Here is a 25,781-nt window from a genome sequence, read left to right as displayed (position 1 = left end):
GAAAGTGTGTATCACTTCCTGACATGATGTCTGACCAGCTGGAAGCTTTTTTTCATCCCACTCTAACTCCTCCCCTGCTGATGATCCTGAAGAGATTGTTACATAAATAAAGCTGCTCTCTGCAGCCATGTTTGACCTGCTGCTTTGTAGGACTACAGTAATGGAGGATTTGGAGGCTGAACGCGGCTCTGTGACACTTTTTGTAGTGAACTGATGAAAGCTGTGTCTCAGATGGATGTTAGTCCAACACATCAGACACGACCTCTGCAGCTCTCAGTTGATGTGCACATGAATGATTTGTGTTTCCTCTGCAGGTGAAGGTAGAAAGTGTGTGTGAGCTGATGTGAATTCAGCAGCATGGATCAGTGTGAGGACAGAGAGGAGGGAGCCCCTCCCTCTAAAACCACTCTGTGTGGGGAACATGAGAGCCAGACCAAAGCTCAGAGGTGAGATGACCATCTCTAACTGTCATCTCTAACTGTCCATGACTCTTCTCCATGTCACAGCTCAGCACTCACATCACTGCTCCATCTTAATTATCAGAAACCCACCTGGACCTCCACCCAGCTCTGTGTCCTTACAGAGTGATGCGTCTAAAGATGAGTTCATTGATTTTAAAGTCCAGCCACTGTCTGCTGCAGAGAGGTGAGCTGTTAGTAACATGAACTCTTTGATGTCAGTTTGGCGTCTGATTTAAATTAACTGTTTGATGTTGTTTCCTGGTCTGCAAATTCTTTTTTCTTCTTCTTTTTTTTGCTTATTCATCACACCTAAATGATTATGTCATTTATTCAGGTCCAAACCTACCAGGCACTGTGTGGAAAAGTAGCAATAACACCACTTCACAAATGACAGACCTTTTTCCATTCTGCCAGAAAAAAAACCCAAAATACTTTTTATCATCAGACCAGAAACATTCATAGACAAATAGAAACTTCTCTCTGACATGTATGGACTTAGAAAAAACTGATTAACAGAGAGGGAGTAGAAGAAACTACAAATTTCATGAACAATAAGAAATTCGTTGTTCTAATAGACAACAGTTAGTGAAGAAGGATGAGCATGAAGCTGAACTGTCTTGTATTATTAACAAGCATATCAGTGATGCAAAATGTAACTCACATCAGCACTAGTAAAATGAAAGGAAAAATGTGCAGCCAGAAACTAACCAGTTTAAAAAAAAATGTATTTTCTGTAATAGAAAGTTATATTAGTTATATTAACTGTAAAGATCGGACTTTACAGCAGCTGAATTTATTCTGTATCCATGTTTTTAGTAAAATGTGGAATTGTTGAATTAAAACAAGTTCCAAATGAAACTCAGTTTACAAACAAATATAACATTTTTACAGGATTTAGAGGAGTTTAGATCACAGGGTGTATTGTACGATGGTGTCCTTCAATGTATCCTGTCTGCTTATGTGTTACATCGATGAACACTGATTTGTAAGTTAATAAATATCATTAAATTGGGAAGGATTGAATAAGTTTAAGCTTCATGCTGTAATGAGAAGTTGGTACAGTTCTCTCCTTCCTTTCTTCTCCATGGAGAACAAAACCAGAGCTTTAAGATGAGCGGTGTTGCTGAGGAAAATCTGAATCCTCTTCAGAGGAGAAAAGCACGTCTCAGGTTCAGCTGTTTCCTGCCATAGTGACGGGGATCTTAAAGACAGAGAGTCTCTGTCAGAGTGGTCTATAGCTTTGTTTCTGTGCGAGGTAAAAAAAAACAAAAAAAAAAACGGAACAATTTAAGATTAAAATTCATGAAATTAACATTTTAAATTTACAATTTTAATATGAAGGACACTTTCTTGGTTTCAGCCCTGTTGTACTGCTAAGGAAACATTTTGAGGGACTTAATCAGAGTTTAATGGACACAGAAGTATCTGTTCAAACATTTGAACACAACCGCCGTTAGAGGAAAGCCTTACTACAGCTCTGTTTATTTTGTATGAATTCGTCATCATCAGAGTGTAAAAAAAAACATCTTTTATTTATAATTTGGGACAACATCATCCAGCTTTGTGTTGGTGCTGATCCTGGTACTGAGTTAAATACCAGTTTTCAGTTATTAATAAGCAGTGTTGGGCAAGTAACTTTGAAAAAGTAATTAATTATAGTTACTAGTTACTTCTTTAAAAAGTATCTGAGTTAGTAACTGAGTTACAACATTCTAAAAGTAATTAATTACTTGAAAAGTAACTATTGCATCTGAAGATGAGTCCTCCAAAATCCCATCTGTTTTCACCTGCAGCTGGAAGGGAGAGGTAACTCACTGACATGTCTACAGTACAGATGATTCCTCAGAGTAACTCATACAGTATCTCTGAGAGCAGGAAAATGAATATTTGCAGTTCTGGCCCAGCTCTTGATCATTGAGGCAGTACGCTTAACCTACCCTGACAGAGCCTCAGTATCAGAGGAAGACCTTTATTCTTCTCTTCTCTGTCTAACAGGATCTTTGGGAGACGTGCTGAACCTGGACCTGAACCCAGCTGTGTGTCCTTAAAGAGTGATGAGTCTAAAGATGCAGACCTTCATTTTAAAGTCAAACAGGCGTCTGCTGCAGAGAGGTGAGCTGTTAAACTCCTTCATGAACTCTTTCAGAGCTGATTTAACTGCTCGATGTTGTTGGATTTAAACTGCAGTGCAAACACGTCATTCCCTCAATCCCATGTCTCTTAAAAACAAGCCTTTGGCTTCTAAACAATATGAACTGGTGGTTGTTCCCATTCTTAATTTACAGTGTTTAATATGATGTCAGCCCTCCTTTTGCATTGTGCTGTTACGGAATAAATAAATATTCTTAGTGCTTATTTTGTCTTTATATTGTTTTAGGTAGGCCAGCAGATTAAAGATGCTACTTTTCAGTTAAAAAGTGTGTGAAAGGTCACAAGTGGTGAGCAAGACTGAAATACTGGGCAAAAATAGGAAACTGTGCAGAGAGAAAAACATAACTAAGTAACACACACACAAATCAAGTCAGGCCAGAAGAAGTTGTTTTGTTCACAAACTATGTGTGACGTTTCAGTACCAAAAACAGCAGACTATATTATATATATCCGGCCTGTAAGGCTTCAGATCTGCAGAGGGTTTAGCCTTGTGCACATCCCTTTCCAGAAAGTAATGATTGAATAAAATAATTATAAATAATTGACCACACTGAGTCGTGTTTTCTCTGTCAAGTAAAAGAATAAAAGATAAAAGAACAGAATTTAATACTTGGTGCCGTGAACCCGGATTCTTTTATGGCTGAGAGGACAAATTTGGCCCAAGGTGGAATCATGAAATAAGGCAAACAGAGGACCAGTCTAATAGAATTTAAAGGTAAGCACCACCTGTCAGGATGCAAGTCTTGGAGTCAGCTAGTTGCCATGGAAACACATTCCATCAAACTCTCCACGCTCTGTTCTTGAGTTAATCTGAAGGCCACTTGACATTCGGAGGTCTGTAGTGATTGGCTCTACAGAAAGTTGCACATCAGCATCCACAGACCACTTCACGGCTAAGCTGTTGTCTTTCACAATCACTTCAGAATCAGAATCAGAATACTTTATTGATCCCTGGGGGAAATAATTTTTTTGTTACAGTGCTCCATTATAAACCAACATAAACCAACATTAACAAGACAGACAATACACTAACTAAGAATAGTACAATATATACATATATATACATACATACATACATACATACATAAGTCACTCATAAATAAATAGCTGGAAAAGAAACATGTGTAGCTGTAGCAGCAAACAGTGTGTTAAGTGGATGCGTTGTACAGGGAGCCACAGGCAGGAAAGATTTCCTGTGTCGTTCAGTGGTGCTTTTCGGTAATCTCAGTCTTTCACTGAACGTGCTCCTGTGACTGACCAGCATGTCATGGAGTGGGTGGGAGGTGTTATCCAACATTGTCTTTATCTTGGACAGCATCTGCCTCTCCGACACCACCTTGAGGGAGTCCAGCTCCATCCCCACAACATTACTGGCCTTACCGATTCGTTTATTAAGTCTGTTGGCATCTGCGACCCTCAGCCTGCTCCCCCAGCATGCAACAGCATAGAGGATCGCACTGGCCACAACAGACTCGTAGAAAATCCTCAGCATTTTCTGGCAGATGTTGAAGGACCTCAGTCGCCTCAAAAAATAGAGACCACTCTGGCCCTTCCTGTAAAGTGCTGTGGTGTTTTTAGCCCAGTCCAGTTTATTGTCAATGTGTACTCCAAGGTATTTATAGTCCTCCACAATGTCAACACTGACCCCCTGGATTGAAAAAGGGGTCAAGTGTTTCCTGGTCTTCCTGAAGTCCACGATCAGTTCCTTGGTCTTTGCCACGTTGAGCTGCAGATGATTCTGCTCACACCACGTGACAAAGGAGTCGACCACAGCCCGGTACTCTGTCTCATCATCCCTGCTGATACATCCAACCACCGCAGAGTCATCAGAAAACTTCTGAAGATGGAGGTCTCTGTGCAGTGGCTGAAGTCTGTGGTGTAGAGGGTGAAGAGGAAGGGGGAGAGGACAGTCCCCTGTGGTGCCCCTATGTTGCTGATTACCTTGTCAGACACACACTGTGGGAGACGTACATATTGTGGTCTTCCTGTCAGGTAATCAACAATCCAGGACACCAGAGAAGCATCCACCTGCATCGCTGCTAACTTATCACCCAGGAGCGTCGGCCTGATGGTGTTGAAAGCACTGGAAAAGTCAAAAAACATGACTCTCACAGTGCTCGCCGGCTGGTCCAGATGGGTGTAGACATGATTGAGCAGGTAGATGATGGCGTTCTCAGTTCCGAGACGAGGCTGATAAGCGAACTGAAGGGGATCCAGATGTGGTCTTACTATGGGTCGCAGCTGGTCCAGGATGAGCCTTTCCAGGGTCTTCATGATGTGGGAGGTCAGTGCCACGGGCCTGTAATCCTGGGGGCCACTGGGACGTGGCGTCTTTGGTACAGGGACGAGGCATGATGTCTTCCACATCACCGGGACCCTCTGCAGACTCAGACTCAGCATAAACAGTTTATGAAAGACTCCACACAGCTGGGGGGCACAGGTCTTGAGGACGAGGGGACTCACTCCGTCTGGTCCAGCAGACTTGCCTGAGTGAAGTCTCCTCATTTGCATCTCAACCTGGTATTGAGTGAAGGTGATGGGTGGGGGAGGGGTGTCAGGAATCTCACAGGAGGCAACAGCGCCATGTGAAGAGAGAGGCTGGCACAGTGGTGTGGCTCTGGATTCCAGGCTGACTACAGGTGAGGTTGTGGGGGTGGGAGCAGACACTGTGGTGTCGAATCTATTGAAAAACAGATTCAACTCGTTGGCTCTATTCTCACCTCCCTCAGCTCCCCTGCTGTTGGTTGGCCTGAATCCAGTGATGGTCTTCATGCCCCTCCACACCTCTCTCACGCTGTTCTGCTGGAGTTTCCACTCCAGCTTCCTCCTGTAATTGTCCTTAGCCTCTCTGATCTTGTCCTTTAGTAACACCTGGATCTTCCTCACCTCCTCTTTGTTGCCCCCTCTGAAAGCCCTCTTCTTGTTGTTGAGGAGGGCTTTGATGTCCTTAGTCACCCACGGCTTGTTATTGGGGTAACAATGAAAAGTCTGAGCTGGAACAATGGAGTCGGTGCAGAAAGTTATGTAGTCTGTGATACACTCAGTAAGCCCATTGATGTCCTCGGCGTGAGGCTCACAGAGTGTTTCCCAGTTGGTCACCTCGAAACAGCCCTGTAGTTCCGCTATTGCCTCCTCTGACCACCTCCTAACAGTCCTGGTGGTCACAGGTTCCCTCCTCACAATGGGCACATAGCGGGGGATGAGGTGAATCAGGTTATGATCTGACCTACCAAGTGGGGGGAGGGAGGAGGAGCTGTATGCATCCTTGACGTTAGCATACAGTAAGTAAATGGTAAATGGTAAATGGCCTGTATTTATATAGCGCTTTACTAGTCCCTAAGGACCCCAAAGCGCTTTACATATCCAGTCATCCACCCATTCACGCACTGGTGATGGCAAGCTACATTGTAGCCACAGCCACCCTGGGGCGCACTGACAGAGGCGAGGCTGCCGGACACTGGCGCCACCGGGCCCTCTGACCACCACCAGTAGGCAACGGGTGAAGTGTCTTGCCCAAGGACACAACGACCGAGACTGTCCAAGCCGGGGCTCGAACCGGCAACCTTCCGATTACAAGGCGACCTCCCAACTCTTGAGCCACGATCGCCCCATAAGTCTAAAATTTTCTCTCCCCTGGTGGGACAGTCCACATATTGTCTGAATGTTGTTAGTGTATTGTCCAGTGATACATGGTTGAAGTCACCCGAGATCACAATAAAGGCACTCGGGTGCTGAGTCTGTAGCCGAGCTATGGCAGAGTGGATAGTGTCACATGCAGCTGTGGGGTTAGCAGAGGGAGGAACATAAACAGCCACCAAGATGACGTGAGAGAATTCCCTGGGTAAATAATATGGCCTGAGTCCAACAGCACACAGTTCAGTGTCCGGGCAACAAATCCTTTCTTTTATTGTTATGTTGGCAGGGTTACACCACCGGTTGTTAACTAAAACAGCAAGCCCACCTCCTTTCCGCTTACCGCTAGCGATGCTGTCCCTGTTGCCCGAAAAGTGTGGAAGCCTTCCACAGAAGCATTCTCATCGGGAATGTCCTGGTGCATCCATGATTCGGTGAAACACATCAGGCTACACTCTCGGTATTCCCTCTGACTCCGTACCAGTGCTGAGAGCTCGTCGATTTTATTCGATAACGATCGCACATTTCCCATCACGATAGACGGCAGACACGGTTTATACCTCCTCCTCCTCCTCGCTTCGAGCCTCCGCTGTCTCACTGTCTCCTTCTTTCTTCTCTTCTGTCCTTGACCTCTGCATCCCCGATGTGTTTTCCTCCAAATTTCAGCTGGTACTTCTGCGGGCCTGGCCAGCGAGCCGGCCGGCATCAGGGCGATCAGCTGATCTCTGGAGTAAACAGTCCGTGAGTGTAGGAGATGTGCCGCGGTCCCGTTCCTTGATAAAAGTAACAGTTCCACGGCCACCAGAAGAACAAAAACTCTCTCAATCCACATGATTGAGTAAAAGATAATAAACGGATGAAAATACAAGTCAGAAAAAAAAGAATACCTAGGAAAAAAGAGCTAAACTAAGAGAAAAAGCAGGAGCGACTATAACAGGCTGCACGCTGGTTGGCGCATGCGCACTCTATTATAATCCCACTAACCCTGACTGTGCAATAGTTAGCAATGTGGACATGTCACACCTGAACTCAATGCGCAGGTAACATCCTGTCACGGCACCACACTGGAGTTCACTGAATGAGCGGCTTGAGAGCAAGCCACTCATTCACAGCTGTTTGAAGAAGCAGTCTGCATGTGATGGCTGTCTACACTTTATGTCATTAGGGCTGCAACTAAGGGTTACTTTGGTTGTTAACTGATTTACCAACTTTTCTCTGATTAGTTAACAATTATTTCAACAACTCTTATCTGTGCTTCCTGTGGGCAAATCTCCTCTTCAGGCTCCAGTACCTCACCTGCTCAAGTCAAAACCAAATCTATTTTTAATATTACTCAGTAGAACTGTCAGAATAAAACTGAAATCAATCAAAAATATTAGTTCATATAAGTGCTAATAGTATTTAAAATATAAATGTTGTCAAGGAAACAAGAATGGTTGTAATGATTTCCTATTGCATTATATCATTAGCTAACAAACTGAAATGGTGTTTGTTTAGCAAGCATCATTCTGAGAAGTTTCCAGCAGGTAAACTAACATAAAGATTACTGTACAAACATTAACAAGTGCATCTATAATTGAGAATTTGTGTGTGTGTGTTTTTGTAAAAAAATATTTATACAAGTTACACATTTTTTTGTTAAGGTCTGGTTACAGATACAAAGAAAAAAAACTGCGAAACGTAACAGCGTAAAACTCTGCGCTCAAGTTTCCTGGCTGTGTGTGCGTTTCAAATTGCAAGTATGAATTTTGATCCAATTTTTCTTCCTTTGTCAATGTCATGTGTTATGTGCGTGTGTTGGTGGGTTATTTGTTTCTTAATGCGTGTATGCAAATTCACCTGTGCAGTCGCTGTGATTGGTGGCCCTAAAGAACGGCCTGATGTAACTGGTTCCTGCTGTGGACGTGAACTATAAAAGGGCGACTGAAGAGCTGCGGTGCAGGGGGTGTGGCAGACTTCCCGTGCACTTGCCTCAGGTCCAGACGGAGCGGCCGTAGCCATAGTATTTAGTTAAAAGGTCGGGCATGTGTGTGAAGTGCGGAGCAAGTAGGGGTGAGCTGCCAATTATTTTGGGAAGCCTTCTTTTCTCCTGTGTTTTTAGACCAGGGAGGTCAGACTGTGTTATTTCTTTCTTTTCTTTTCCTTGAACAGGTCAGAGGGTAACCAAAGCCTAGGTTGAGTTTTGTTTGTTGTGTTGGCCTTAGCTGACCCCGAAATTATACACTCCCACTACCTTGAGTGCCATTGTTGTGAATAAACCATTGTTAAAAGTCCGATGCTGTGGCTGTGTCTGTTTGGGCGTGGGAAGTCACGGGACACCCCGCTCTTGTTACGGTCATTTTGAGCCGGGTTGTAACATGATTTGGGGGCTCATCCGTTTTGTCTCGTTTTTGTGATCTGTGGTTTGTTCGGTCGGCTTTTCTTTTGTGTGTGGGGAGGAGTGAGGTGTGTGGGGGAGGATGGGGTTTTCTTTAGATGACTTTGTTACCTCGCCTTCCTTGGATAAGATAGAGTTGTGTAGAAAGGCGGATTTGCTTATTATAGCAAGTTTTTTGATATTAAAGTGTCCTACAATGCCCGTAAAGCGGAGGTGAAGGTTGCTTTGTGTGCAGGTTTGGTGGAGCGGGGCATTCTCCCTTCCCCGCAGGCAGCTGTAAAGCGGCCTGGTAGGGGCGGCGTGGAGGTGGCTCTGGAGGCTGAGCCGGAGCCAGATGCCAAAGGACCCGTTAGCGTGTCTCCAGCTGAGGTGGAGCCCGATGCGGATGAGGCGGGGTCGGATGTGGCCGAGGTGGGGTCTGGGGCGGCTGAGGAGCCTCAGGCAGTAGGGTCTACGGAGGACCTCCGTTTGACCCTCCGTATTAGGGAGATAGAGGTTTGCGCTAAAGAGCTTGAGGTGCAAGCTATGCACCTCCGGGTCACAGCGTTGGAGTTGGAGCGTAAGCCCGCCGCTGTCTCGACACCTGTTTCCGCTGCCTCCACACCTGTCTCGAGTCGCCCTGACACATCCACAGTTACTTCACCAAGTTTTGACATCACCAAACATGTTAAACTAGTACCTCCGTTTCGGGAGGCTGAGGTTGATTCCTATTTTGATGCTTTTGAGCGTATAGCAGCTGCATTGAGTTGGCCTAAGGAGTTTTGGGCACTGCTACTCCAGTGTAAGTTAATTGGCAAGGCTCAGGAAGTATGTACTAGCCTTTCCGTTAATGACAGCCTCCAATATGATATTGTAAAAAAATCAATTCTGCACGCGTATGAATTAGTTCCTGAGGCTTACTGTCAGAAATTTCGTAAAAGTGAAAAGACCGCTGAACAAACCTTTGTGGAGTTTGCCCTTGAGAAACATCGCTTGTTTGAACGCTGGATGCAAGCCAGCAAAGTGAAGGATATTGAGGGATTGAAGGAGTTGGTTCTTTTAGAAGAATTTAAAAAGTGTCTCCCGGATCAGTTGGTAGTTTATTTAAATGAGCAGAAGGTGATGTCCCTGGCAAAAGCAGCAGTTTTAGCAGATGAATTCACCCTCACACATAAAGTCATTTTTCCAACCGGGGCAGCACGAGAACAGACCCGAAGGGCGAGACAGGAGGAAACTGAAAGGCGGGAATGTTTTTATTGCCGGGAGTCTGGTCACCTGATTGCCAGTTGTCCTGCGCTGTGGAAGAAAGAGGCGCAGAGGGTCTAAGGGACCCGTGGGGCTCATTAAAGTAGTTTCCCCACCTATCTGTCCTGACCAGATGCAGGGGTGTGACCCAGAAATGGAGGTAGAGTCACATTTTAATCCCTTTCTTTCCCAAGGCTTCGTTTCGGTGGCAGGAGAAGAGAAGGACAGGGTTACTATCACCATTCTCCGAGACACCGGGGCACATCAATCTTTTATGTTAGATGATGTGTTGCCACTGTCAGATAAAACCGCCTGCCACACGGATGTGTTGGTGTGGGGAATTGAAATGAGTGTTCTTCGGGTGCCCCTTCACAGAGTATATCTACACTACCTATCACAACTGGACCTGTGAAGGTTGCCATAAGACGACAGTTGCCGTTTAAAGGTGTGTCGTTTATCTTGGGCAACGATTTGGCCAGGGGGAAAGTGCTTCCACCGCCTGAAGTGATGGATACACCTGTTGCTGCTGATCCAAAAGCGACAGTTTTTCCCGTTTGCGCTGTTACGCGGGCGCAAGCGCACAAATTTGCTGATGTGGTTAGTATCGCAGATACGTTTGCGGCTGGGGAGCAAAAATCTTCTGTACGGGAGAAAGACAGTGTGGGGGATAAATGCAGTGTGCTAAAATTAATACTGGCATTGAGCGGCGATGTGAATAAAGAAGCTTTGGTAAGCACTCAGGAAAATGACAAGTCTTTGAGTTCCTGTTTTGCAGCCGTTGTCACGGCTGGGGAAAGCACCCTTCCCTGTTTTTTCCTGCAGGATGGCGTGTTAATGAAGCGGTGGTCTTCTGATCAGAGTGGAACATCAAGTGTTGCACAGGTGGTGGTACCATCTCAGCATCGTGATCTGGTGCTAAGCTTAGCACATGATGCCGGCATGGCTGGGCACCTCGGAATAAATAAAACTTATTACAGAGTGCTGGGCAATTTCTTTTGGCCTGGCTTAAAAAAACACGTAGCTGATTACTGTCGGTCTTGTGCCACCTGCCAGTTGGTGGGCAAACCCAATAAGCCCAATCCACCTGCGCAGTTATCTCCTATTCCATTAATGAGTGAACCTTTCGAAAAGGTAATACTAGACTGTGTGGGACCGTTGCCGAGAACAAAAGCCGGTCATCAGTATATTCTTACTGTAATGTGCTCAGCAATGAGATTTCCGGAAGCCATTCCGCTGTGTACGGTGAAAGCCAAAGCAGTAATTAAAGCTTTGATCAAATTCTTTTCTGTGTTTGGGTTGCCGAAAATCATTCAAACGGACCAAGGCGCCAACTTCATGTCCAGAGTCTTTGCACAGGTTGTTAAAGAACTACATGCTAAGCATGTTACATCCAGTCCATATCACCCCGAAAGTCAAGGTGCTTTGGAAAGGTTCCACCAAACTCTCAAAGTTATGTTACGTAAGTTCTGTTTGGAGTCTGGTAAAGAGTGGGATGAGGGGTTGCCCCTATTGTTGTTTGCCATTAGAGAGACTAAACAGGAGTCGCTGGGATTTAGCCCTGCGGAGTTGGTTTTCGGACATGTGGTCCGAGGCCCTCTCCGACTTTTGAGGGAAAAATGGCTGTCGGAGGCCCCGGAGGAGCCATGTAGTGTACCTGACTATGTGAGTCAGCTTCGAGACAGGCTTCGCCTAGCGTGGAAAATAGCCGGGGAAAACCTAAAGCAAGTGCAAACTAAAATGAAGGCTCGTTTTGACAAAAAAGCTGTGGATAGAAGTTTTCAACCAGGGGAGAAGGTGTTGATGTTATTGCCTGTAGTAGGGTCCAGTTTACTAACGCAGTTTGCTGGTCCTTACAGTGTTGAATGTAAACTCGACAATAACCATTATGTGATTCGCACTCCAGATCGGCGGCAAAAAACCAGGGTTTGTCATGTGAATACGTTGAAACTGTTCTATCCCCGTGTGCGCTGTTGCCATCCTCCCCGCCTATAAACTGTCGGATGACGGATTATCTGGGAGGGATGATGCATTAGGTAGTGGGCTGAAAAATTCAGTAATTTTAAATGATCTTGAATCATTTGTTGCCGATTTACCTGAAACTGCTCAAACTGACACCATTACTCTGATAAAAAATAACGTGTCGCTTTTCTCTGATCACCCGCGCCAAACGACTGTCTTAAGTCATGACGTTGATGTGGAGGGCCAAAAGCCAATTAAACAACATGTGTACCGGGTGAATCCAGTAAAAAGGGAAATAATGCAGAGAGAAGTCAATTACCTCCTTGAGCATGGCTTAGCCGTTCCAAGTGCTAGCGCATGGAGCTCCCCATGTGTGTTAGTGCCCAAATCTGACAATACTCCTCGATTCTGCACAGATTATCGAAAGGTGAATGTGGCCACTAAAGCAGACTCTTTCCCATTACCTAGGATGGATGACTGTGTTGATCGGGTGGGATCCGTTACTTATGTGACCAAATTGGATTTATTAAAGGGATATTGGCAGGTTCCTTTAACTGCAAGAGCGTCTGAGATCTCTGCATTCGTTACCCCCGATCACTTCCTTCAGTATACCGTGATGCCCTTTGGCTTGCGTAATGCTCCAGCGACATTTCAGCGCCTGATGGCTAAGGTTTTGGCTGGGGTCCCTAACTGTGATGCCTACTTAGATGATGTGGTCATTTATTCTGCTTCCTGGAGCAGTCATCTCCAAACCCTCTTAACTGTTTTTAAGCGTTTCGAGGAAGCATCGCTAACTGTAAATCTGACCAAATGTGAGTTTGGAAAAGCCACCATCACCTACCTCGGAAAGCAGGTGGGTCACGGGCGAGTGTGCCCTGTAACCGCTAAGGTGGAGGCTATTATTGAGTTTCCGATTCCACAAACAAGGAGGGCGTTATGCCGCTTCTTGGGAATGTGTGGTTACTATCACGGTTTCTGTAAAAACTTTGCCTCCGTAGTCGCTCCCCTGACTGACCTAGTCAGCCCAACCAAACCCTTCACATGGACTGCGGCGTGCCAAACTGCTTTTGAGTCAGTGAAAACTTTACTGTGCAGTGCCTCAGTTTTAGCAGCACCTAACTTTTAATCTCCTTTTAAGTTGGTGGTGGATGCCAGCGCAACTGCAGCGGGTGCGGTTCTGCTGCAGGCAGCTCATCACGGAGTGGACCGTCCGATCTGCTATTTCTCGAAGAAGTTCAATAAACACCAAGTGAACTATAGCACCATCAAAAAGGAAGCGCTTGCATTATTGCTAGCCTTACAACACTTTGAGGTCTACGTCGGGTCTAGCTCCGTGCCAGTTCAAGTGTTCACAGACCATAATCTGCTTGTGTTTCTTTTCCGAATGCAAAACTCCAACCAGCGACTCGTGTGCTGGTCCCTCCTTTTACAAGACTTCAACTTACAAATTAGCCATAAAAAGGGCCTCGATAATGTCCTCGCTGATGCCCTATCTAGAGCAGTGTAAACAGGTGGGAATTAAACATGCAGTGGTTGTTTAATTCTTATGGTGGGGGGTGTTACGTGCGTGTGTTGGTGGGTTATTTGTTTCTTAATGTATGTATGCAAATTCACCTGTGCAGTCGCTGTGATTGGTGGACCTAAGGAACGGCCTGATGTAACTGGTTCCTGCTGTGGACGTGAACTATAAAAGGGCGACTGAAGAGCTGCGGTGCGGGGGGTGTGGCAGACTTCTCATGCACTTGCCTCAGGTCCAGACGGAGCGGCCGTAGCCATAGTATTTAGTTAAAAGGTCGGACATGTGTGTGAAGTGCGGAGCAAGTAGGGGTGAGCTGCCAATTATTTTGGGAAGCCTTCTTTTCTCCTGTGTTTTTAGACCAGGGAGGTCTTTCTTTTCTTTTCTTTTCCTTGAACAGGTCAGAGGGGAACCGAAGCCTAGGTTGAGTTTTGTTTGTTGTGTTGGCCGGTACGCCGGTACCGGGAATGTGTGGAGTCCCGCTTCCACCAGGGCGACACACGGAGTATGTGGCACGGACTACGCACCATTACGGACTACAAAGCCAGGGACACTGCGCCGATCAACGCCGACTCTGCATTCACCAATGAGCTGAAGCAGTTCTACGCCCGTTTCGAGGTTAGCCGGGCGGCTAATGCTATCTACCCCCTGACTACCGAGGACAGTGACGTCATCAGCGAGAGACCGGTGACCAGCATCGCGGAGCATGACGTCCGTGCGGCATTGAGGAGAGTGAACACAAGGAAAGCGGCGGGGCCAGACGGCATCACCGGCCGTCTGCTGCGCTGCTGTGCTGACCAGCTAGCAGGTGTGTTCACTTACATTTTCAACGAGTCCCTGGCGAAGTCTGTGGTCCCCACATGCTTCAAAAGATCCACCATCATCCCTGTGCCCAAGAACAGCAAACCCTCATCCCTGAACGATTACCGGCCAGTTGCACTGACCTCGGTAGTAATGAAGGTGTTTGAGAGGCTGCTGAAGAACATCATCTCCCCTCCATCCCAGACACCATAGATCCGCTGCAGTTCGCCTACAGATCCAACAGATCCACAGAGGATGCCATCGCCCACGTCCTACACACCACTCTCAGCCATGTGGACAAGAAACAGGGTAACTATGTGCGAATACTGTTTGTTGATTACAGTTCACCGTTTAACACAATAGTGCCCTGCAGACTGTTCACAAAGCTGAGGGACCTGGGACTTAACAGCCGTCTGTGTGCATGGGTGTTGGACTTCCTCACTGGCAGAACTCAGGTGGTGAGGGTGGGCAGGTGCTTCTCCAACAGCATCACCATCAACACAGGAGCACCTCAGGGATGTGTCCTCTCGCCACTGCTCTACTCCCTCTACACTTCAGACTGTGTGGCCACCCATGGCTCCAACACCATTGTGAAGTTTGCTGACGACACAGTGGTGTTGGGTGCCATCTCCAACAACGATGAGGCGGCCTACATGGATGAAGTGAAGAATCTGGCATCGTGGTGCCAGGACAACCACCTCCAGCTGAACGTCAGCAAGACCAAGGAGCTGGTGGTGGACATCAGAAGGAGTCAGCACAGAGACTACAAGCCCATCATCATCAATGGAGCTCCAGTGGAGAGGGTGCAGTCCTTCAAGTATCTTGGTGTTCACAGAACACCAAGATACTTGACCTGACATGGGCTGCCCACATTCAGGTCCAGACCAAAAAGGCTAGGCAGCGCCTGTATCACCTACGACAACTGAGGAAGTTCAGGGTCTCTCCAAAGATCCTCAGGATTTTCTATACAGGCGCTGTGGAGAGCATCCTCACACAGAACATGACATCGTGGTTTGGGAACAGCTGTGTGAAGGACCAAAAAGCTCTCCAGAGAGTGATCCGTACAGCAGAACGCTGCTGCAGGATTGCTCTCCCCCCGCTTCAGGACACCTACACCAGGAGATGCCGGACTAGAGCAGCGCAGATACTGAAGGACCCGTCCCATCCTGGCAACAAACTGTTCCAACTTCTGCAATCTGGTAGAAGGTTCCGCATCATCCGGGCAAGGACAGAGAGACTCAAGAGGAGCTTCTATCCCCAAGCCATCCGTGCCCTAAACACACACACCCGCCCTCTCACATCATCTATAATTGACTGAGACAGGACTCTTCCAGACACTCTAAACCAAGGCACAATGTACATTCCAAATTCCTTTAATTTTAAATATGTTTATATTGTCTATCCTGTAAAATAGTCAGATGTCTATTCATATTAATGTACAGAATTCACCTGCTTGCTGCTACTACTGCACATTCACCCAATGCATATACTATATATATATATATAATGTAGCGTGTCAGGCTACATTTCACTGTGTGTTATACTTGTATAACTATGCATGTGACAAATAAAGAACCTTGAACCTTGAACCTTGAACTTAGCTCACCCCGAAATTATACACTCCCACTACCTTAAGTGCCATTGTTGTGAATAAACCATTGTTAAAAGTCCGATGCTGTGGCTGTGTCTGTTTGGGCGTGGGAAGTCACGGGACACCCTGCTCTTGTTATGGTCATTTCGAGCCGGGTCGTAACCTGATTATGTTATGAAAACACAAATTTAACAATCCAACCAGAGAACAGATGGGTTTGGCTGTCGGAGGGGTGCTTTACTGAGCTTCAGATCCTGGTTGGGTAAATGCCATTTCACGTGCCACTGTTTTTCTTCATCACCACAAAGGAAAACCTGTTCGTGTCCAAGTTTGGTGAATTTTTTTTGTCACAGGTTTACGTGCTTATACATGGACCTCCAGAGCCTTTTCAACAACTCTGTGGATCTCGGGGGGAAAGCAGTGTTGTGGAAATGACAAGCGCTTTACTAGTCGGGATAGTTATAAAGCTTTCTTCGTTGTGAATGAGTGATACATGTTTTTATTGAAGATTTGAATATAATACAACACAAACTTTTGTAGAGGATATAAAGTCAGAGAGATACATGCTTTATAATGACAAGGAGCAGGTGCATCTAGTAAACGTAGAGCTGGTGCAAAAAACGAGAGAGCTCAGCGACTAACACCACAAATTTTTGGATCCTTTGCTCTTAGTTAGCGGTCAGCACAGTGGATGCCACCTCCATTGTGAAAAGACCTATATACTGCAAAGTGTGACTCACAGTAATGGTCCTGGGTCAGCCCTGACTTTGTGTGAAGGTAATACTAAAGTAATGGTATTTCTGACCACAGGGTCAAGATGGCGCCTGTGTTTGGCTGTGCTGCTGCCTTCGTCCGTGTGTTTGTTTATTTTATATGCTATGCAAGTGTTTTTGTTGCAGTTTTTTCTGGTGTCACCTCCCTTCGGATTTATGATCGTCATGCGTTGCTAGCGATCAAATCTGCAATGGATAGCTTTCAGAGTCAACGAAATGAGGCTGTTTTCCTACCGCCGTTAGAGTGCAACGCAGCACCCGGTTTACCTCCACTCTTGCCGGTTAGCTCATTTTTGCTTTAGAGGCCTTGTTGGAGAAAGCAGAGTAAGCGAGCTGGCCTTCATGTCCTACTCCGTCGTCTTCGGAAAGAGATGGACCTTCGGGGACTCTATTCCTGGGTTGCTACCGGTGAGATTCGCCTGAGACTTGTCGGAACTTGATTAATCCCCACAACCCACTATGTTTACCACCCAGGCTGCCATCTGAAAGCATGGAAAGCCAAGCCTGATCGCGGCAGGAACCCTGTTTTGCTGCGCGGCTTACCGCATAGCGCGGACTCTGTCTACCCTTGTCCCAGTGAGTCGCAGCCTTAAATGGATGTTAATTAATGCCTGCTCAATCGCCAATAAGTCTTATATTTTAAGAATGAAGTCTCACATCTGTGAGCTTTGTCCTGCTGACTGTTCATTTATCTGTGCACCTCGGCTATCTGGACGAGGAGGTGGAACAGCTGTAATTTTTAAAAAGACATTTTTATGCCAGATGGTTTCTTCAAGCTGCTACAACTCTTTTGAGATGCTTAAATAATAAAAATAAAATAAATAAAATAAAAATAAAAATTGGAAGAGAAAAGCCCATATACGGCACTTTAATTTATCGTCCACCTGGGTCTGCTGCGTCTTTTTTGTCAGACCTACAAGAATTTTTAACTTCCACTATTAAAATGGGCATGGTTATCATTGTTGGAGATTTCAACATTCATGTGGATGACTCAACAAACAGTACCACTAAGGGGTTCCTGAGCATTATGGACTCTTTCAACTTTGTTCAGCATGTAGCAGGGGCTACTCATACGACTGGGCACACTCTGGTCTTCACCTATGGTGTTTTCCTTGACCACTTGAATTTAAATGAAGTTGTCTCTTTTACTGTATCTGTTAATTCAGAGTACCATCCTCAAGGTTCTATTAGGCGCAGGTGCTTTATTGACGACTCTATAATTTCTGAGTTTTCCTCTTTTTAATTTTAAAAGTTCTTCTAACGAGGTTGAGCTTTTAACTAATTCTTTTAATGAACACTGTCTTGCCATTCTAAATCAGGTTACTCCTTTTAAAACCAGTTATTGCTCTGTTAGTTCCCGCAAACCACGGTTAAATAATCAGACTCGTGGTCTTCGACGCTCCTATCGATAAGCAGAGCGTCTGTGGAAGTCCACTGGTCTGATTGTCCATCGTGAGGACTTTAAAGAACTACTTTACCTATATAATGAGTCAGTCAAAGAGGCCAGATCCTCTTACTTCAATAATATTATAAATCGTCATAAAAATAATTCCAGAGTTCTATTTGATACCATCAACAGTATTGTTTCTCCTCCAACCCAGCATGCTCTGTTGCTTTCTGATGAAGATTGTAATACTTTCCTTAATTACTTCTGTGTTACACATTTCGATGTTTTTTTCCTCGCTACCTAGCCTGACCTGTCTCCACAATGTGATGTTTGTGTATTGTATGTATGGTCGGCAAGGTCTGTCATCTCGGTTGTGGGCAAAAGACCTGCAAGTGACAAATAAAGACTATCTCATCTCATCATCTCACCATGATCATAGCTCCTCCTGAGCTACATTCTAAAATTAGTCAGGTTCTTGCCTCTTTCTGTCCATCTGTCAAGTCAAATATTTGAAATCTTGGCAATACAAAACGCAGCAGCCAGACTACTAACTTGTTCTACCAAATGTGTTCACATTACTCCCATCTTATATTCTTTACATTGGCTCCCAATAGAGTTTAGAATTCGCTTTAAAATTCTTGTTTTAACATACAGAGCACTAAATGGCCAGGCTCCAGATTATTTATCCAAGCTTCTTATAAAATACACTGCTGCTCGTCATCTCCGCTCACAGACTCAGAGTCTGTTGTAATACTGTTGTACGTACGTAACATAAAAATAAAGCCCTGTACACGACTGAAGACAAAAGGGGACAGAGCCTTGTAGTCTGTGGCACCAAGGCTGTGGAACAGTTTACCACTACAATTACGTTTGCTTGACTCTGTGGATTCTTTTTCAAAGCAGTTAAAAACTTTTCTGTTCAAACAAGCCTTTTGTTGATCTACATATTTTATATTTTTTACATTATTTACATTTGATCTTTTACATTGTGTATAATGTCTATTGATTGTATTGTTTATTTTAATATTTGTGCACAGCGCTTTGTGACTGTCTGTGAAAAGTGCTTAATAAATAAATTTTACTTACTTACTTACTTACACTGATACACCACAACTTTATCCTTTCAACAGCTACTGAAAGTTAGGGGACCTAGCTTGTAAGAGTCTTATGGGATATTCACATAGAGATCCTCCAGCTTCAAACTGTATTACCCTTTTAGGACCTGAAGCTCAGTACAGCGCCACTCTGACAGCCAAACCCATATGTTCTCTGATTGGATTGTTAAATATGTGATTGACATGACATTGACCAATCGGATGAAAGGAAGAAAAATTTGGTCAAAATTCGTACTGGAAAGTTGAAACGTCCGCGAATCGCTACCTTATCGTGGTGGAGGGGTTTGTGTGTCCCTGGGATCCCAGAGGCTATGTTGTCCAGGGGCTTTTGCCCCCTGGTAGGGTCTCCCATGGCAAATTGGTCCTGGGTGAGGAACCAGATAAAGAGCGATTCAGAAGACCCTTATGAAGAAAACATCGAGGGAACAGTTTACCCTGCCCGGGGTAGGGTTACTGGGACCCCACCCTGGAGCCAGGCCCAGGGAGGGTGCCCAAGGGCGAGCGTGTGGTGGCCAGGCCTTAGTCCATGGGGCCCTGCCGGGCACAGCCTGAAAAGGGGACATGGGCCCATCCTCCCGCAGGCCCACCACCCGCAGGAGGTACCATAGGGGTCGGGTGCATTGTGTGCCGGGCAGCGGCCAGGAGCGGAGGCCCTGGCAGACTGATCCCCGGCTACCAAGACTGGCAATCGGCATTATAAAGTTGATAAGTTGAAACTCACACACAGCCAGGGAAGTTGAGCTGAGAGTTTACGTAGTTTTTTGCTTTGTATCCGTAACTAGACCTTAACAAAAAAAATGTGTAACTTGTATAATTTTTTTTACACGCACAATTTCTCATCTATGCAAAAACATAACACTTTCAGATATTTTGGTTTACATGGTCAAAAAACTCAAAACTACGCAATCTGATTTACAAAATATTTATGACCACATTTTGAGCCCATACAATTCATACCCTAGAATAAATGATTATCATGTAAGCTCAACAAGAGTGCCATTCATTACAATGATTAGTTTTTCTGGTCATACAATATTCATGCATTTTGAAACATACATTTTGAATGAATGTATGTTTCATGATAGTGATGCTAAGATTTGATCACAGAGAAAACTGAAAAGAAAGAGATATTGCCTTTCAATTCGATTCAATTTTATTTATATAGCGCCAAATCACAACAAAAGTTGCCTCAAGGTGCTTTATATTGTACAGTAGATACAGAGAAAATCCCAACAGTCATATGACCTCCTATGAGCAAGCACTTTGGCAACAGTGGGAAGGAAAAACTCCCTTTTAACAGGAAGAAACCTCTGGCAAAACCAGGCTCAGGGATGGGCGGTCATCTGCGAGTTTTTTGGACTTCCTGATAATAATGAATTACAGTCGTCCAGCCTGGAAGTAATAAATGCATGAACTAGTTTTTCAGCGTCACTCTGAGACAGGATATTTCTAACTTTAGAGATGTTGCGCAAATGGAAGAAAGCAGTCTTACATATTTGTTTAATATGTGCGTTGAAGGACATGTCCTGGTCAAAAATGACTCCAAGGTTCCTCACAGTGTTACTGGAGGCCAAGGTAATGCCATCCAAAGTAAGAATCTGGTTAGATACCATATTTCTAAGATTTTCAGGGCCGAGTACAATAACCTCAGTTTTATCTGAATTAAGAAGCAGAAAGTTAGCGGCCATCCAGGTCTTTATGTCTTTAAGACATTCCTGCAGTTTAACTCATTGGTGTGTGTTATCTGGCTTCATGGACAGATAGAGCTGGGTGTCATCGGCATAGCAGTGAAAATTTATGCTATGTCTTCTAATGATGCTGCCTAAGGGAAGCATGTATAATGTAAACAGAATTGGTCCTAGCACTGAACCCTGTGGAACTCCATAATTAACCTCAGTGTGTGAAGAGGACTCTCCATTTACATGAACAAACTGGAGTCTATTAGATAGATATGATACAAACCACTGCAGTGCAGTACCTGTAATACCTACAGCATGTTCTAATCGCTCTAATAGGATATTATGGTCGACAGTATCGAACGCTGCACTGAGGTCTAGCAGGACAAGCACAGAGATGAGTCCACTGTCAGAGGCCATAAGAAGATCATTTGTAACCTTCACTAAAGCTGTTTCTGTGCTGTGATGAGCTCTGAAACCTGACTGAAGCTCTTCAAATAAGCCATTCCTCTGCAGATGATCTGTTAGCTGTTTGACAACTACTCTTTCAAGGATGTTTGATATGAAAGGAAGGTTGGAGATTGGCCTATAATTAGCTAAGACTGCTGGGTCTAGAGATGCTTTTTGAGTAAAGGCTTAAGTACAGCCAGCTTGAAGGCCTGTGGTACATAGCTGATTATTAGAGATAGGTTGATCATATTTAAGATTGATTGATTGATTGGTAATTTATTTCAACATGTTAAAAATATACAATATACAAGTACATTTACATACTATACAAATTACATACAAAAAAACCCGTTCTGATTAATTTAATTTACATGTTGAAAGGATTGAAGATTGAAGAATTAATTAATGGCAGGACTTCTTTGAGCAGTTTTGTAGGAATGGGGTCTAAAAGCAGTGTTGGGAAGGTTAGGGTTAGGGTTAGGGTTACTTTTAAAATGTATTCCACTACAGATTACAGAATACATGCCCCAAAATGTATTTTGTAATGTATTTCATTACGTTACTCAATGAGAGTAAAGTATTCTGAATACTTTGAATTACTTAATATATTATCATGCTTTTTACAACCACATGAATGTACTATTGCTTTGATATTTATTACTATTACTGAAGGTCCGCGGCTCCGAACCGTAGTAAAGGGACCTCTGGCTAATACGTCGGGTTCGTGTCGGGCTCATAGCCGAAAACTAGCTTTACTTTGTTGTCTGGGTCAACTTTGCTTTCAAGAGACAGAGAGAGGCGTTGAAAGGCTGCTCCAACGGAACTTATTGTTTCGGAGGAAAACACGAACACAGGGTACAGTCGAGTCTTAATAGCTTACTTACAGCTGGGCTCGTCAGGCACTCTTCTTGGCTGCAGTGGTTATTATTATATTTACATGCTTCCATCTCCCGTTTCTGCCCGATGACAACTCGTACTTTTCCACTCTCCTTTTTCTCTCTCCTCGTGCAGACACATAAAGGGTATGACAGTCCATTCTCCCTGCAGCACGGACTACACTGCCCATAAGGCTACATTCTTTAGGGCTGTGCCTGTAACACTCTGCCTATTGCCTTCATATTAAATCATTTTAAAAAATATTTCTTCATGTCATTATGAGACGTGAGATTGAGACACGGGTATTAGGGTTTCTTAATGCGTGTTTTCTTTGGGTTTCCACCGGCGTGGAATTACCAAAAATAGAGGGTATAGCCAAACATATTGTGGTGAGCTCAGACAAGGATGAGACAGAGGTGTCGTTTGGTCTTGCTTCCCCGAGTTTCCAGGGAGCACAGCCATTTATTTTCCAACAGAAACACACCGCCGCTAACCCAACTGCTCGGCATAGCTTAGCACAACAACAACAACAACAAAAAGGCGCTCTCTCACCCAGGAAATACACAGTCGCAGACAGAGCGCGTCGCCTTGTAACCATGGCAACCGTAACACTGCCGCCTGGAACAACAGAACATAGCAGTCAAACAAAACCAGACCTGACCTGCCACAATATGAAACAGGAAAAGACCACCGTGTAATCCATTTATTTCAGCAAAGTAACAGTATTCTAAATTCCACCTTTTTAAACGGTAACTGTAACGGAATACAGTTACTCATATTTTGTATTTTAAATACGTAACGGCGGTAGATGTATTCCGTTACTCCCCAACACTGTCTAAAAGACATGTTGATGGTTTGGAGGAAGTAATTATGGAAGTTAACTCAGAAAGATCAATTGGAGAAAAAGAGTCTAACTTAACGTCAATGGTACTAAAAGTAGCTGTAGATAATATTACATCTGTGGGATGATTATTGGTAATTTTTTATATAATGATAAAAATTTTATTTGTGGAGAAGTTCACGAAGTCATTACTAGTTAACGTTAAAGGGATGGTTTGCTCAATAGAGCCTTTGTGCTGTGATGTTTGGGGAAAAAATAATTTACTGAACTTATGAATTTATGTTGCTGGAAAAAAATGCTAATTTGTCACAAAATATATTTTCAGACGTTCACTAAATATGCTCATTTTTTTTTACAGAAAAGTCAGCGGGATCAGATTGGATGACCAGGAGAGCTCAGAGGTTCCCAGTGGTCAGTCTGCCCAGCAGCATCAAACACACCTCGACTCCGTATTTATGGTCTGTACATGTACAACAGCTACTTTTACATCTATTCTGTTCAAAGACATCTCCATGCTGCTCTTTGTAGACCAGTGGATCGTCAGTGTGTCCAACATGGATCTGATGTTTGGCTCCTTGATTTCAGTCTGATTGGCTCATTCATAAAGTATTCCGTTCCAGCTGCTGGAGGACAACATCATCACTTTTGTGAAGAACGAGCTGAAGAAGATCCAGAAGACTCTGAGTCCAGATTACCCAGAATGCTTAGAGAGTCAGAGGGAGGATGATGAGCAGAGGAGCAGCAGAGAGGCATTTGTGAAGATCACACTTGACTTCATGAGGAGAATGAAGCAGGAGGAGCTGGCTGACTGTCTGCAGAGCAGTAAGAAGATTTTGCTAAAGATGAGCTGCTGGCTGAATAAAATGTTTATATAAGAAATAAATGTTGCTTTCAAGAGATGGGACAACATGGTTATAGTCATTTCTCAGTGGGGCAGAAACTGTCATGAAAACATGAAGTGATTGTTAATGTTGTGTTTTTGCGATTGTTCTTTAGAACATCCAGCTGGAGATTGTTACTGCAAACATAAATCTGTCTTGAAAAAGAAGTTCCAGTGTGTTTTTGAGGGGATCACTAAAGCAGGAAACCCAACCCTTCTGAATCAAATGTACACAGAGCTCTACATCACAGAGAGAGGGACTTCAGAGGTCACTGATGAACATGAGGTCAGACAGATTGAAACAGCATCCAGAAAACCAGACAGACGAGAAACAACAATCAGACAAGAAGAGATCTTTAAAGTCTCACCTGGAAGAGATGAACCAATCAGAACAGTGCTGACAAAGGGAGTGGCTGGCATTGGGAAAACTGTCTTAACACAGAAATATACCCTGGACTGGGCTGAAGACAAAGCCAACCAGGACATCCAGTTCATATTTCCATTCACTTTCAGAGAGCTGAATGTGCTGAAAGAGGAAAAGTTCAGCTTGGTGGAACTTGTTCATCACTTCTTTACTGAAACCAAAGAAGCAGGAATCTGCAGCTTTGAAGACTTCCAGGTTGTGTTCATCTTTGATGGTCTGGATGAATGTCGACTTCCTCTGGACTTCCACAAAACTACAATCCTAACTGACCCTAGAAAGTCCACCTCAGTGGATGTGCTGCTGATAAACCTCATCAGGGGGAAACTGCTTCCCTCTGCTCGCCTCTGGATAACCACACGACCTGCAGCAGCCAATCAGATCCCTCCTGACTGTGTTTCCATGGTGACAGAGGTCAGAGGATTCACTGACCCACAGAAGGAGAAGTACTTCAGGAAGAGATTCAGAGATGAGGAGCAGGCCAGCAGGATCATCTCCCACATCAAGACATCACGAAGCCTCCACATCATGTGCCACATCCCAGTCTTCTGCTGGATCACTGCTACAGTTCTGGAGGATGTGCTGAAAACCAGAGAGGGAGGAGAGCTGCCCAAGACCCTGACTGAGATGTACATCCACTTCCTGGTGGTTCAGGCCAAAGTGAAGAAGGTCAAGTATGATGGAGGAGCTGAGACAGCTCAACATTGGAGTCCAGAGAGCAGGAAGATGATTGAGTCTCTGGGAAAACTGGCTTTTGATCAGCTGCACAAAGGAAACCTGATCTTCTATGAATCAGACCTGACAGAATGTGGCATCGATATCAGAGCAGCCTCAGTGTACTCAGGAGTGTTCACACAGATCTTTAAAGAGGAGAGAGGACTGTACCAGGACAAGGTGTTCTGCTTCATCCATCTGAGTGTTCAGGAGTTTCTGGCTGCTCTTCATGTCCATCTGACCTTCATCAACTCTGGACTCAATCTGCTGGAAGTGAAACAACCAACCGTCTGGTTGTTGAAATTATTTAACACACCAAAACTACAATCTCTCCACCAAAGTGCTGTGAAAATGGCCTTACAGAGTCCAAATGGACACCTGGACTTGTTCCTCCGCTTCCTCCTGGGTCTTTCACTGGAGACCAATCAGACTCTCCTACGAGGTCTGCTGACACAGACAGGAATTAGCTCACAGACCTATCAGAAAACTGTTCACTATATCAAGGAGAGGCTCAGTGTGAATCTGTCTGCAGAGAAAAGCATCAATCTGTTCCACTGTCTAAATGAACTGAATGATCGTTCTCTAGTGGAGGAGATCCAACAGTCCTTGAGATCAGGAAGTCTCTCCACAGATAAACTGTCTCCTGCTCAGTGGTCAGCTCTGGTCTTCATCTTACTGTCATCAGAAGAAGATCTGGATGAGTTTGACCTGAAGAAATACTCTTCTTCAGAGGAGGCCCTTCTGAGGCTGCTGCCAGTGGTCAAAGCCTCCAACAAAGCTCTGTAAGGAAATATGTGGTGATCCCTTTAGTTTTTAAATATTGTTTTGAATAGAAGAATAGGCTACCACAGATTTAAAAATATTTTAAAATTTTTAAAATCTGGTTATAGAAAGAGATTTCATTAAAGTTTTGGTTTGTGTCTCACCTTCAGTGC

At 44.5% G+C, this 25,781-nt stretch overlaps 1 protein-coding gene across 5 annotated transcripts in view; it reads left to right on the top strand.

Annotated features, from left to right (window-relative positions):
- The first annotated feature begins 302 nt into the window (after nucleotides 1-302).
- The window catches only part of LOC146710475 (NLR family CARD domain-containing protein 3-like), a 34,512-nt gene continuing 9,033 nt past the window's right edge, over nucleotides 303-25,781 (top strand). For 2 of the 5 annotated variants that reach the window (XM_085453020.1, XM_085453018.1), the window contains exons 1-5: nucleotides 303-446; nucleotides 544-645; nucleotides 23,208-23,289; nucleotides 23,452-23,653; nucleotides 23,828-25,628. In XM_085453020.1, the coding sequence (XP_085309146.1) occupies nucleotides 358-446; nucleotides 544-645; nucleotides 23,208-23,289; nucleotides 23,452-23,653; nucleotides 23,828-25,628 (2,276 nt within the window). In that variant the 5' untranslated portion in view covers nucleotides 303-357. Of the gene's footprint in view, nucleotides 447-543; nucleotides 646-2,456; nucleotides 2,574-23,207; nucleotides 23,290-23,451; nucleotides 23,654-23,827; nucleotides 25,629-25,781 lie in introns of those variants that run through there. The other 3 variants (XM_085453017.1, XM_085453016.1, XM_085453021.1) reach the window with 3 other exon arrangements.

This window comes from Copadichromis virginalis, linkage group LG4, assembly GCF_057382275.1.
Source record: "Copadichromis virginalis isolate Kocher_CV1m ecotype Utaka linkage group LG4, C_Virginalis_male_GT1.1, whole genome shotgun sequence".
Lineage (NCBI taxonomy): Eukaryota > Metazoa > Chordata > Actinopteri > Cichliformes > Cichlidae > Copadichromis > Copadichromis virginalis.
This window is presented reverse-complemented; position numbering and strand designations above follow the sequence as displayed.